This window comes from Moschus berezovskii, chromosome 25, assembly GCF_049115385.1.
Source record: "Moschus berezovskii isolate FMDL1 chromosome 25, NW_MosBer_1.0, whole genome shotgun sequence".
NCBI lineage: Eukaryota > Metazoa > Chordata > Mammalia > Artiodactyla > Moschidae > Moschus > Moschus berezovskii.
Window position 1 is genome coordinate 41,728,845 of NC_142484.1, and position 15,480 is coordinate 41,744,324.

General features: G+C 41.6%; 1 protein-coding gene across 1 annotated transcript in view; it reads right to left on the reverse strand.

The window, feature by feature from the left end:
* The window catches only part of RAB38 (RAB38, member RAS oncogene family), a 60,241-nt gene that overhangs the window by 29,351 nt on the left and 15,410 nt on the right, over window positions 1–15,480 (reverse strand). The window contains exon 2 of the mRNA XM_055416173.2: window positions 4,362–4,642. Within this exon, the coding sequence (XP_055272148.2) occupies window positions 4,362–4,642 (281 nt within the window). The remainder of the gene's footprint in view (window positions 1–4,361; window positions 4,643–15,480) is intronic.

Sequence of the window (15,480 nt, forward strand, 5' to 3'; positions counted from 1 at the left end):
GATGGAGCAGCCTGGGAGCACTGAGATGTAGAAACAGACCCTTCCTCTGAGTGCAGCTTTTGTGAACATCAGAGTTAGCTACAGATGATGACACTCACACGGGCAGGTGGGTTGTGGGAACAAGCGATTGAGACAAGGCGGGATGTGTATGTGGTGGGATCAGACAGAAAACATCCAGGGACCCCTCGGTCGCTTAATCTCATAGTAACTCTAAAAGGTAATTGGATCTGGCCATAGAGTGAATCCAAAGGAAGTAGCTTTGAAGATTCAGGCAAAAAGCATCAAGAAGGCACCAGGTAAATGGAGCAGAAGGTCAGGGGGCTCCATCAGCCACTGATAAGGGCCCAAAAGATAGGATTTCTAATCTTGGGAATGCTCTAGCAAGAGCAGGCCAGGGCCCTCATTCTAAATAGACAAATCTACCAAAGCATATTATAAACACCAGACTTGCACACAAAAATGCATAAGAGCCATTATTAGAGATAAGGTATAATGTGGACAGTGAGATGCATCAGAGCTCCTGACCTACAGGTTGACCAAGTAAATTAAATTACAGACCAGAAACAGAGGTGTTAAAAATATTGTGTTAGGACACCAGGCATAAATCAGGAATGTTCCAGAAAATGGGACATATGATCACCCCAGTTATATGTTACCTGGCTGTAGTGAATCCCCAGGCAGAATTCAACTAAACATGGCTAAGAAAAGAAGAGAATGCAAAGGTTGAAAACTAAAGAAAACCTGACTTAGGAGACTGCTTTTCTTTTCTTTTCTTTGCTTTTGGTATTTGAAGAGATGGTGTGAAAAACCAAACATTTATTTTTAATTTTTTTGTACTTTCTTAATTCACAGCCAGAGGGTACCATGCTTATTCCAGCAACAGCACACGACATGAAAATTCTTGTAGAAAGTTTCTTGAGAAGATTGAAGAGCAAGAGGGCAAATTTACTTTGGCAGTGGGGTCAGCAGCAGAAAAGAGGCTTGTCTAAAGAAAAGCTCCTCTAACATCCTGCCAGTTTCAGGTTCGGGTATGGCCAAACTGCTGGTGATGCCCACAGGATTTGTGCAAGAGGCGGCCAGGAGAACAAAGCCAGAGGCTGTGGACGTTAGCTCATTAGATGTTTTGGAAACACTAAAAAAAAGAAAATCAGATGTTTATCACCAGACTGATAATGATGTCACCCAAGAGGACTCATGTTGTTAGGAGAGACACTTTTCTAAGACAAAGATCTTTAGGGGAAATGTTCCCAAAGGTAATCAAAGAATGAATTGGTGGCTGCCTCCAAATGATGCCATCTTAGCTTCAGGCAGACAGTCTGAGCTGGGCCTCTGTTTTGTAAACGCTGAAATACTATCCTCAGAAAAGAAGCAGAGCTTTATCAGAGATCTTAAAAATAAAAAGACTTTGGGAACAATCTGACTAATCAAGGCTGCAGGATTGTTCCTGCACACCTCGGTGTCAACTTTGAAAACCAGCCTGGCTCTAGGAAGCCATTTTCATTATTAAGACATTCGGAAGGACAATTTCAACAGCAGTATGCTTGGAGGGAAGAGTGGTGTAGGGTCTACCTTCTACAGTGAGGCCTTGTACCCTCTTGCTCATATTAGCAGCTCAGTGCCCTTTAGCCTTGGGAAACTCCCTCCGCCGCCTCTCTGTACAAAGCTTCTCTTCAAAGTTTACACTTTCGGGGATTTGGAGGATTAGAAATCCAGCATTGAAGTGCATGGTGGGTCAGCCAGGCCTTAAGTTAATTAACATCATGCCCTTAAGTAGAGTTTGACACTGCAATCATTGTGCAAGGAATGTCAGCATGAAGTGAAAGAAAGTCCTTGTCTCACAAGAAATTTCAGCCTTCCCCACAAATTCATAGGCCTCTTCCTTCCTTTTCTCTTATTTTTCTGTTGGTACTTATTGGCTGTCCAATATATATTGGATATATCCATATATGTTTACTTAGGTTTTGTTGTTATTGTTATAAATGAAGTCAGGATCCTGTTTCATAAATTTCTCTGTTCCCTGTGCCTGGTATATAACAGGTGTTCCATAACATTTGCTGAATGAAAGAATGATGGATCTAAATATATCCTTATATAATATGAGTCATTCGATATAGATTGCCCTCCAGGCGTAAGGTAATTAATTGAGAAAAGGAGTTCTCCAAAATTCTGGTCTTTTACCCCTGTGCCTAGAGGCTTCTGGGCTGGAGACTCTTAGGAAAGAAAGGAATTTGAAGGAATTCAAGGATCTGTGGAATGAAGTTGAGTATGGGGCTATGGAATGGGTAAATGTATGCATTCACCCACATTTTGGAATTTTTTAAAAAGCCAGACTAACACCCAATAACCAGACTATTAAAAATATACTATTTCTGGGACTTCCCTGGCGGTCCAGCAGTTAAGACTCTGCTTCCAATGCAGGCGGCACAGGTTCGATCCCTGGTCAGGGAACCGAGATTTCATGTGCCATTTGGTGTGGGGGATGATGGGGTTTGGAGAGGGGGGTGGGGGCTAGTGTTTCTTAAATGTCCATCACTTAATCATATCTGCGAGTATTACTTGGCTGACCTATCTTTACAACAATAAATCTTGAAACAAACAAACCGACAAGGTTCAATGAGAGCCAAGAAGTAGAAAACAGGTACTGTGTCCCAAATCTAAGGAAAAAATCCTAAAAAATAATAAGGAAAACAAAGAGTTTTAAAAGGAAAAAGGGGGAAGCACGTACAAGCATGCTGAGGCCTCAAGAAGGAAAACAAGGAACCAAGAATCAAACTTTCTAACATAAGGCCAACTTAGAGACAGCACTGGGAGAGGCGCCACTGAGACCCCCCAGCAAAGACTGAAACAAGAGGCGGGACAAGAGGCATCCCCGCCCCCTCCCGCTCCAGCGCCGCCAGCTCCAAGCAGTTGTTCGGTCTTTCTGCTCAAGTTTTCACTGTAGTTAGTGATAGTCTCACATCACGTTTTTGTCTGTAATCTCTACAGCCATTACCTTAGCTCAAGGCTTTGTCGTTTTCTCATAAGAATGCAATAACTACTGTGTCAATCTGTCTTTCCAGAGACCTCAAGGGCAAATCTGACCCCTCTACCCTCTGGTATAAAATCCTTCAGAGGCTCCTCTTCAGCCTATTTCCTAGTGGCTCAGACGGTAAAGCGTCTGCCTACCATACTGGAGACCTGGGTTCAATCCCTGGGTCGGGAAGATCCCCTGGAGAAGGAAATGACAACCCACTCCAGTATTTTTGCCTGGAAAATCCCATGTACAGAGGAACCTGGTGGGCTACAGTCCATGGGGTTGCAAAGAGTCGGACACGACTGAGCGACTTCATTTTCTTTAAGCCTATTTAAATGATGTCCATGCAAGCTGTATTTTCTAACCATGTGCTCAAAGGTTCACAGCAAGGCCTAAGTGTTAATTTCCCTCAGTGCAGAGACAATGCCTATCTTTCTCCAAGATGAATCCCAAACAATTAGAACAGTGCCTGTGCTCCGCAAGTATACAATATGTGTATTCCACAAATAAGTGGAAAAATTGTGTTTTACAGCTATACAGAATGCAATCTTAGTAATGTAAAACATATACATATATATATATGCATATAGAAAACATAGAAAAATATATTAAACCATTTACTTTTTTAATGTATGATTTTTTTAATTTTTTCAAAATGTATGATGAAACTGTTTTTCTCTTTGATACTGAGACACAGAGACAAAGGGAGCAGAGTAAAACTTGTGCCCCTGACACGTTAGATAACAGCTCATGCTGGATTCTGCGTCTTCCGGCCCTGACTCCGCCCACACTTCCTGCTACTCGCTGCCACCAGGAGGGTAAGCCGTGCCAAGACACACTATGTTCCTTACAGGCGTTTTTGCCACCCACTCTCTCAGCGCACTATTCCAACATTCCCAATGTGCTAGTTCTGTGCTTTGGCCATCTTTTCATTTCGAGGGCAAAGCACAGTTCCTGATACACAGTGGAGCGTGTTAAGTGTTGATGGAGTCAACTAATACTTGAGTAAAGCGCTGACACTGAAGGGGAAGCCTGTTTCTTTCATTGACTAAAATCATTCTTACCCACTAGGGCTATTGTGAGGCCTAAATGAGAAAACACACAAAAACCCCACTGACATATCATATGCACTCCATACATGAACACAGCTGCCTTAGCCACAAACACCTTAAATCGTGGGTCACAGCTGCACCCATCCCCTTGAAATGAGAAAGAGCTTAAAGCAGTTTGAGAACTACAAATCGCTAAACAAACATACGCTATCATTATGGTAATAATGATGATGATTATATGCCATTTTCTTTGTGAATCCTGCCTACAATAAGTTTACCCTTTAAGGTCACATTACCTTTGCCGATGTTTCAAACCATCCCACGAAACCATGCTCCTTGCAGAACTGGTCCATCTTGAGGCCATTGTTCAGCAGCACATCTTTCCCCTGGTCACATTTGTTGGCCAACAAAACCACTGAAACTGGTTTGCCGTTAGGGAGACTTAACTTTGAGTCCAAGTCATTCTTCCACTTTGTCACTGCTTCAAATGTAGCTGGCCTGGTGACATCGAAGACAATAAAAGCACCCATAGCTTCTCGGTAATAGACCCGTGTCATGTTTCCAAATCTTTCTTGACCTATCACCAAAAAGAAATATAAATCAAAAATTCATTTCTGCTGTAAACCGAATCATATATTGGACCCTAACAAGGCTTCCAGAATGAGCAGATCACTCCGTAAAGTGTTTCATTGCTTATCTATAAAAAATGCACTAAATATACAACCAGGAAGCTCTTGTTTTGGGTTTTTTTTTTTAATCCCAAAGGGATTCATTCATGTAATAAGTAATTATTGAAATATCCTTGGACCACATAACACTCCAGGACTGTGCTGATACAGTATACCCCTAGTGCATAAGCCTACCTTGGTTTAATTAAAATGAAACAAAATTTAAAATTCAGTTCCTCAGTCACATTTCAAGTGTTCGATAACCACGTGTGGTTGTGGCTACAGTATTAGTCACCCCAATAGAGAACATTTTCATTATCATAGGATTCTCTATTGGACAGTACTGTTCTAAATATTTGGAATACAATGATTAAAACACGAAAATACCTCCCCATCATGGAGTTTACATTTTAGTGGGTCAACTACTACTAATTAGATTAGCATGTTACAAAGGCATCTGCAGTCAACTTCTATTAAGGATAATAGTACATTCACTAACCATCAGAAATGTGATTTCCATAAATAATCATGAAGGTACAATTGATATTCCCATTTTAAAGTGAGACCCAGAGAGGCTAAGTAACTTCTTCAAATTATACAGATGCAAGCTTAAGAAGTTACAATCCAAAGTTGAGCTTTTTGAATCCAAAGCTCATAGTCATTTACCAACAATGAATACCCTGTTACTAAACCATAGCCTTGTACTCTCTCTCCCCTGGGTTTATGTACCAGGAGTGTCCCATTCAACTCAACTGAACAGAACACATGTTTATCCATCGATGCCAGTTTCTGAGCTACAAGCTAGGAATACGACAGTGAACTAGATGGCCTATACCCTTAACTAGTCTGCAATCTATTGGATAAGGAAAGCCTTCTGACATATAAATACATTGTTGTTGTGAAAGTCGCTCAGTCATGTCCGATTCTTTGCGATCCCATGGACTATACAGTCCATGGAATCATCCAGGCCAGAATACTGGAGTACCCCTTTCCCTTCTCCAGGGGATCTTTCCAACCCAGGGATCCAACCCAGGTCTCCCACATTGCAGGTGGATTCTTTACCAGCTGAGCCACAAGGGAAGCCCATAAATACATAAATAAATAAATGGATTGGTCTTATTTAGACCAATCAGCTAGAATCAGTTTTGCTCTGATTCTTAATTTTCTAAATGAATATTATTAAGTTTCTTAAACACAATAAGTTTAGCCTTCCTCATCTGCAAAACAGAAGTAATAATATGTACCTCACAGGGCTGTTACATGGATGAAATGAATTGATGTATGTAAAGCATCCAGCATAGTCCCTTGCAACTAGCTAGTACTTGAGCTTTCCCTCCCTTTCTCCAGCATGTTAAAAATTATAAAAGACAATATGACAAAGGTAGTAAAATCAGAGTTCTAGACCAGAGTCTATGAAAGAACATTACAGGAATTTGAGTTGATCAACAAATATGAAAAAAATTCTATTGCTTTAACTCTGTCCACAAGTAATTGCTGAAGATGGGAGATACTGAAGACTGGGTTTATGTTTTCTGAACCCCAAACTCCAGAAGTGTATGACCAGGCAGAGTTATTTTACTGTGATTTGGGAACTTCATGTTCAGAGTTTTATAAAGTTTCAGAAATTAAAGCAAAGTCAAGTGTGTATTGAATAAGCCAACTTCTCTTTTAAAAAAATGCTGAAACTGGCATGTATCTGTAGGTCAATATACCTCTAAGGACACTTAACATTTGAGTTCAAGGTTTTGTGATGGTGAGTTTTAATCCAAGTTACCAAATTCTTTTGTAGGTCATGTTCACACTGGCATTAGCACTGCGGATTGTAAGAGGAACTGATCCATAAGCACCTAATGAAAACACATGAAGGTCAAGGCTTCCTCACCTAGTGTGTGAGCCTGTGTCCTCAAGCACGTATCACTGGAAAGAAGAGCACTTTGTCAGAGACACATGACCATCCTAAAATACTCCTTACTTGGGTTATACCAGCATTTAAAAACAATTCCTCACAACCAACTAGTCAATGCACGAGAGTGGTATAACACTTCTCATATGACCCAAAGCCCACAGATGAACTTTCATTTTTCTGAAATGAGTTCTAAATTTCTTTTATTTCCGTTTTTTGTTGTTTAGGATCTTACGCATACAGTGATTTCCTTTGATACTGATCAGGGTGGCCATGACATTTCAGGAAGACAGGGGAGAAAGGCCCTCTGTGATCATTCGGAACTCTGAAGGCCTCTAGGCTTTTTCAGGATGTCTTATGATCCCTTTCAGAGAAATAATCAGATGAAGGGCAAAGTCATGGGTTATTCAATAATCTGCTTGTCCAGGGTTTTCATAGTACAGTAAGGCAGCCTTTAAGAAGAAAGATTTTACATTTCAAATATATGGCAAAGGGTCGATACAGAAAAAAAGAAAGACAGACATACTACACAGACCACATGGACTTCGACCTTCATAGGGATTGTGTGTGTGTGTGTTTGAGTTTGTGAGGGTATGTGTGTCAGATCAGAAACCAGAAGGAAAAGGTTTGTTTCTAGGAAGAAAAGACCTTTGTATATGGAGGTCACTGGGCCAGGAGACTTGGCAAGTTTGTATTTTTGGCATTCCAGCAAGAGGTCACATTCAGACCAAGGGCTTTCCAGGACTCACTTTATCGTGCCTTTGTCAGCTGACAGCCCTCTCCGCTGTTTCTCAAGAAAAGAATGAGAGCCATGTGACGCTTAGTGAGTGCCCACATGGGGACCAAGCAGAGACCTGATGAATCCATCTCAGGTGATTTACTTTTTAAACAAAGACTATAATTCAAAGAAAAAAGAAATGCCACTGGGGTCAAATCACACATTTGACCCACATTTATTGAATAGACAATATGGTCCGGGTTCTGTGCTTTGTGCTGCAGGTAGAGAATTTTTGTCCTCAAGGAACTTCTAAACCAAGAAGTGTCATATTGGAGGCCCAGATTGAAAATAAGTTGGCTCTCCACGTAGGTCCCCATTTCTTGTCGAAGCTAAACACACACTCCATAGCCATGTAGACGTGACTCACAATTCATTCGTTTTCAGCCGAAAGGGATATTAAAGGATAAAGCAATCAGCCAAGTCACAAAGGTTAGTACAATGGCTGCAGTAATAGTTTGGATAACCTCCCACAGAAATTGCTAAGTCGAAGGGTCAGAAGATGGCAGGCGGGAGTGGGGCGGGGGTGGGGGGAGGCTTCACTTTAATCTCTTGTTACCTGTGCAGCCTTATACAACTACTTCTCTCCCTGAGACTCAGTTTTCTCATCTGTAAAATGAAGTTGTTCAGGCCAATCTCTAAGTCCGCTTGCTGTTTTCACGCCTGCTAGCTCTATGTTGGGCTTCCCAGGCGGTGCTAGTGGTAAAGAACCTGCCTGCCAATGCAGGAAACATAAGAGATGTGCGTTCCATCCCTGGATCAGGAAGATCCCCTGGAGGAAGGCATGGCAACCCACTCCAGTATTCTTTCCTGGAGAATCCCATGGACAGAGGAGCCTGACAGCTATAGGCCATGGGGTCGCACAGAGTCAGACACGACTGAAGAGACTTAGCACATATGCACAAAGCCCCAAGATAACACCATGAAATCAAGACCTGGTTCTCTCTTCCAACGGCCTGTAATGGCCCGTTTGCTGTCATGGATTCAGCTAAAAACATACACCAGCAATACCGCTATAGTGTATATTTAATAATATTTTTCACTTGGTAATTATTTAATAGTACTGCCTGGAGAATCTCAGGGACAGGGGAGCCTGGTTGGCTGCCGTCTATGGGGTCGACTGAAGATCATGGCATTTGGTCCCATCACTTCATGGGAAATAGATGGGGAAACAGTGTCAGACTTTATTTTTGGGGGCTCCAAAATCACTGTGGATGCTGATTGCAGTCATGAAATTAAAAGATGCTTACTCCTTGGAAGGAAAGTTATGACCAGCCTAGATAGTATATTAAAAAGCAGAGACATTACTTTGCCAACAAAGGTCCATCTAGTCAAGGCTATGGTTTTTCCAGTGGTCATGTATGGATGTGAGAGTTGGACTGTGAAGAAAGCTGATCGCCGAAGAATTGATGCTTTTGAACTGTGGTGCTGGAGAAGACTCTTGAGAGTCCTTTGGACTGCAAGGAGATCCAACCAGTCCATTCTAAAGGAGATCAATCCTGGGTGTTCATTGGAAGGACTGATGCTAAAGCTGAAATTCCAATACTTTGGCCACCTCATGCGAAGAGTTGACTCATTGGAAAAGACTCTGATGCTGGGAGGGATTGGGGGCAGGAGGAGATGGGGACAACAAAGGATGAGATGGCTGGATGGCATCAATGACTCAATGGACATGAGTTTGAGTGAACTCCGGGAGTTGGTGATGGACAGGGAGGCCTGGCGTGCTGTGATTCATGGGGTCGCAAAGAGTCGGACATGAGTGAGCAACTGAACTGAACACAGATCTTCAGACAGTTGCTATTCTGGCAGCACAAGAAATCACCTGATGGGTATATATAAAGGAAACGAAATCATTACTTTGAGCAGGCACACTCATGTCCATTGGCAGAGCAATGGACAAAGAAAATGTTGTTGGTCATCCTGCAGTATACACAGAACATTGGTTCCAGGACCCACTAAACATGAACATCCGTGAGTTTTCAGGCCCCTTATAAAATGCACTCTGTCCTTTATAATCTGTGGATGTGGAATTTGCAGATACAGAGGACCAACTATATACATGTACAATAGAATATTAATTGTAAAAAAGAAGGAAATCCTGTCTTTTGCAATAACATTAGTATTATGTTAGAGAAATAAGTGAGACAGAAGAAGAAAAATACCATTTGATCTCACTTATATGAAGAAACTAAAAACTCCATAACAGCCCCAAATTCATCAAAACAAAGAGTAAAACGGTAGTTGTCAGGGGCTAGGGGATGGGAGAAATGGGAAGATGTTGGTTAAAGGTATGAATTTCCAATTATAAGATGAATAAATCCTGGAGATCTCAGGTACAGCACGGTGACTATGGTCAACAATACTGTATTACAAATGGAAAGTTTCTAAAAGAGTAAGTCTCGAATGTTCTCAGCAAACACAGGAAGGTCATTAGGTGAGGTGTATGTTCTGTCGTTTCAGTCATGTCCGACTCTCTGTAGCCCACCAGGCTCCTCCATCCATGGGATTCTCCAGGCAAGGATACTGGAGTGGGTTGCCATGCTCTCCTCCAGGGGATCTTCCTGAACCAGGAATCGAACTCCAGCATCTCCTGCATTGCAGGCAGATTCTTTACTCACTGAGCTACCTGGGAGGCCCTATGTGCGGTGATGGAGATGTTATCCACCTCACTGTGGTAATGATTTCACAGTATACACATGTATGAAATCATCATGCTGTACACCTCAAACTTACACAAACTGAGTAAGCTTATATCTCAATAGAGGCTTCCCGGTGGCTCAGACGGTAAAGAGTCTGCCTGCAGTGCAAGGGACTTGATTTGATCCCTAGGTAGGGAAGATCCCCTGGAGAAGGCAATAACTACCCACTCCAGTATTCTTGCCTGGAAAATTCCATGGCCAGAGGAGCCTGGCAGGTTACAGTCCATAGAGTCACAAAGAGTCGGACATGACTGAGCAACTAACACATACCTCTGTAGGGCTGTGGGGACAAAAGAAATCACCCAAAGTATTTACAGAACACCCGTCCCCAGGGCATCCTCCTCAGATTCTTATTGTACTGCTTTTGTGTGGGGCCTAGGAAACTGTTTTTTTGTTTTTTTAAGCCCTCCCTAGCTGAAGTCTTAAAACTTTTATTTCTATTAGAATCACTTTCAAAATACAAATATTCCATTATTCTCTGCCACTGTAGCCCTTCAATGACTCTTCCATGCTTTAAAAAAAGATGCTCGAATGAAACTACGCATTTGGAGACTGTCTCCAACCACTCTTCCAAGCTCTTCTCCAGTCCCTTCCTTCTGAGTGCTCCATAGCCAAGCCACACCGGGTGACCTGTCCTTCCCAGAACACATCCTTCACTACTCTCTGGCTTTCCTGGCCTTTTTTTTTTTTTTTTTTCCCGCTGCTCCGTTCCCAAAGTCTGAATTCCTTCCACATCTCCCCTCTCCACTTCAATCACATCCTGTGTATCCTATCGTTGTGCCCTGAAACCTCGCACAACTCACCAGTCAGAACCCTGGCTCCCTTTTTCACGACCCCACAGCATTTTCTTTATCCTGTTCCATTCACACTTACCATGCTGTGTCTTCATGCTTCTGTCTCCAACTTGGCAGGGCAAAAACCTGGAGAGCAGGCTGGTCACATTTTACATTGTAAATTTGAAGTTTATTCCTCCACTGTTTGGATACAGTAAGAGCTCCAAGTATTGTGGTAGAAATAAACTGAAATTAAAATTCTTCCTTCTTCTAAAATACAGCATTATCTTGTATTCATGAGCCAGTGCCACCTACTAATACACTTACTCTATATTCTACTCTTGTTTTCAGTAAATAATCAATAGATGCTCATTGATGGAGAAAATTAACATTATTACAACAGGGTTATGTGCATATCTTTGCAATGAATTTCAGACCGGAATGTTGTGCTTTCACAGTAATTCTCATCTTAAGAAATAATTTCATCTTAAGAAATAATCTCATCTTAAGAAATAATCTCATTTTAAGAAATAATCCCTTGGAATCAATTTATTCCAAAAATAAATTTTGGGGGTCATGGCAAAATCAGTAGGGTTAAAAGTATACCATACCAAGGTACGCTCTTTATTTCTAGAGAGAAATGGTATGAAAAGCAGGTAGATAAAACCAAAAGTAAACATGAACTTTGAACAAGGATCTGGAGAAAGGAAAAAAAAAAAAAAAACTATCCAGTTGCTACAAAGATTAAATGGCCACTGAATTTACTGTGGTATAAGCAGGTTTTGAAGGCTCAGGGAAACCCACCAACAAGGATCAGAGTCAGGCTATTGCTGCAGAGCATGGTTCTCATTATTTCCCAAAAGCCCATCTGACCCTCTGGCAGCGGTTCTGAAACTTTTTCATCATCTCTCCTCACTTCTTTGCTCCACCAAACCACTGACAGAAAAGTGTAAATCAATCATTTTTCCAAGTCACTTAGGCTTCTATTCTAGAATTAACCTTGGGTAATTATCCCCTGCAAAATTGTCAACCTCTTTCCCTGGCCAGAGCCTAGTTTCTGCAGCCCCATGACAAATGCTGACCTGTGCACCTAATAGGTGGTCAATAAGATCTCCTTGCTGAGTGACGAAATAACCCCCGACTCTTCACTCCCTCCCAGTGATTATTTTCAGGCTTACCAAGTCTTAAAGAATCATTCTCTGTCATGTCACTGGCAACTATCACTTTCTTTCCACTCCCACTGAAATCACTTTAAGTTATGTCCTACCACTTTACTTCTTTCATTCATCTAACAAAAAATTCTGAATGCCAATGAATTTCCAGGCACTAGAAACATGCAATGAAAAAAGTCAGCAACTAAGGGGAAAAAAATATTAAAAATTGTTGCCTTCCTGGCAGGTGGGTTCTTTACCACTGAGCCACCAGGGAAGTCCTCATGAAGTTTACATTCTAGTAAAAAGGGATCCACAGTAAGCACAAACAGTAAGATACATATAATATTACATTATCTGGTGAAAAGTGATATCGAGAAAAGCAGGGACTTCCTGGTGGTCCAGTGGTTAAGAATCTACCTTGCAATGCAGAAGACATACTTGGGTTCGATCCCTGGTCAGGGAACTAAGATCCCATATGCTGCAGGTCACCTCAGCCCATGTGCCCCAACTACTGAGCCTGCACTCAGCATCTGAGACCCAATGCAGGCAAATAAATATTAAATAAATAAATAAAGCAGCAAAGGAGAAATGAGTATGCTAGTGAAAGTTGTTCCATCATGTCCGACTCTTTGCAACCCCATGGAGGATACAGTCCATGGAATTCTCCAGGCCAGAATATTGGAATGGGTAGCCTTTCCCTTCTCCAGGGGATCTTCCCAAGCCAGGGATCGAACCCAGGTCTCCGGCATTGCAGGCAGATTCTTTACCAGCTGAGCCACAAGAAGCCAGGGTAAAGTAAAGCAAGATGGATAAGGAAGACTCAGTGAGAAGGTATCATTTGAGTAAAGACCAAAAAGAAGTAAAGGAGCAAGCCATTAGGATGTTTATGAGAAGAGGGCTTCAGACAGGAGGAGTGGCAAGTACAAAGATGGTGAGGCTCAGAAGTGTCTGCCAAGCGTGGAGAACACGGGGAGACTGTTGGCTGGAGAGAGCTGAGCAAGGAGAGGAAGAATGTGTGATGAGGCAGGTGGGTCACAGGATCCAGACAGTTGACGGTTTCAGGCCATTATCCTGGGGCTACCTGCTATTCTGGATGAAAGAGGAAAGTACTGAAAGACTGTGCACAGATTTGAAACACCAACCGATAGAAGGAAATGGATACCTGTGGATGCTGCATTGAGGGATGACTTACAGGAGTCAAGGTTGGAAGTGGGGAAGCCATAGTCCAGGCAAGAGATAATGATGCTGACCAAAGGGGCAGTGGTGAAGATGGTCTAGACTGGCTGTTTTCCCGATATATTTGGAGACAGAGAAGACAGGCGAACTATAAATGAGATGATCCAGACATGACTACCAAGATTTTGACCTGAATTACTGAAAGTCTGGAGCTGCCATTAGCTGACTTGGAGCAGGTTTTGGGAGGCACAGGTTTTACAGAAGTCGATTGGGACTCTGACATGTTAGGTTTGAGATGTCTGTTATGCAGATGTTGTAGGTAGGCAGCTGGATATGTGAGTCTGAAGTTCCAGGGCTGAGGTGGTCAGGACTGGAGATTTACTTGTGTTTTTATTTCTGTACACCTCCGCCCTGTTGTCACTTTATAATTTGCTTAATTAAATCTACTGCTGCCCAAAACAGGTGCCAAAATGGGAGATTGGGCTGCTCACATGTTATGTGACCCACACAAAATTTAAAGCAATTTGAACAATTTCCCAATAGTTAACAAATTGGAAGACAAATACAAATATCAGAATGTCTTGAAAATTCAGAGTATGCAGAAATCTAGGGTCAATATTTTATGAATTACTCCATTGAGTTCATTTGAGGTGATCAGTACCAAGCACTGTCTTTTTTATCTCTATTTTTTATCATTATTGAGACTAAAATTTTTGAAAAAAGTTTTAGGTTCACAGCAAAATTGAGTGAAAGGTACAGAGATTTCCCATATACTCTCTGCCCCGATATATGTATCGCTTCCCTTGTTATCGATATCACCCACCAGAGTGATACACTAACAGTTATAATTGGTGAAGCTAAACTGACATGTCATAATCCCTCAAACTCCATGGTTTACCTTAGGGCGAATTTTTAGTGTTGTATAGTCTATGGCACTGGACAGATGTTTAATGACGTGTATTCATCATTACGGCATCATCCAGAGTACTTTCAGCGCCCTGAACATCCTCTTGCTCCATTATTTCCCCCCTCTCCCCACCCCAGCTCTGGCAACCACTATTCTTCTCACTGTCTCCATAGAGTTGCCTTTCTCAGAATGTGATGGAGTTGGAATCACATACTGTACAGCCTTTTCAAATTGGCTTCTTTTACTTTGTAATATACATTCCAGTTCCCTCCATGTTTTCTCATGGCTTCATAGCTCACTTCTTTTTAGTGCTAAATCATATTCCATTATCTGGATGTTTCAGTTTAACCATTCCCCTGTGTGTGTTTTCAGTTGCATCTGACCCTTCTGTGACCCTGTGGACTGTAGCCCACCAGGCTCCTCTGTCCATGGGATTTCTCAGGCAAGAATACTGGAGTGGGTTGCCATTTCCTTCTCCAAGGGATCTTCCTGATTCAGAGATTGAACCTGAGTTTCCTGCATTTTAAGGCAGATTCTTTACATCTCAACCACCGGAGGAGCCCCAACCATTCACCTACTGAAGGACATCTCTGTGGCTCCCAACTTTGGGCAGTTAGGAATACAGCTGCTATAAATATCTGTGTGTAGTTTTTGTGTGGACATAATTTTTCAACTCCTTAGGGTAAATACCAAGGAGCACAATTGCTAGATTATATGGTTCATGTATATTTAGTTTTGTAAGTAACTGCCAAACTGTCTTCCATAGCCAAGCACTCAATCTTAAAGTAAAAAAAAAAAAAAAAAGTGGCAAAGATACTATTCTTTTCACATTGTTAGATAACACTGCCTTAAATTTAAATGTATGTATCTATATCCATTTTATTCAAATAATTATAACAAACTATTTGGAATGCAATGAAATTTATATAATTTTATTTTTAAATAAATCATTGCTATTGATTCACTTTTTTATTTTAAGTCTCTTATACATGTTTATGTAGGATCCCATGATTGTTTCTTTGCCTCAAAATACTCTTTAACACACTCAGCCTCATTTCTATACAACCATCCAGCTGTACATGAAATTTTGCAGAGAAACAAAATGGGAGCCCAAATTCAGGGGAAGTTTTAAGCCCATTTCCTAGGGAAACAGGGAGCAGAAGCGTGAGTGGTCCAGAAGTGAGCACTGATTTTTTCAAAGACCACCTTAGGAAAGATGAACAAGTGATTGCCAGGTAGAGAAAAGAGTGCATTTACTTTCCCCCTTGGGCTCCTGTGGGATTTTTAAGGTTGCACAGCTTGATCTACAAGTCAAAGGCTAATCCTCAGCCTGTGGATGCTGGTTGCAATCCAGCAATCT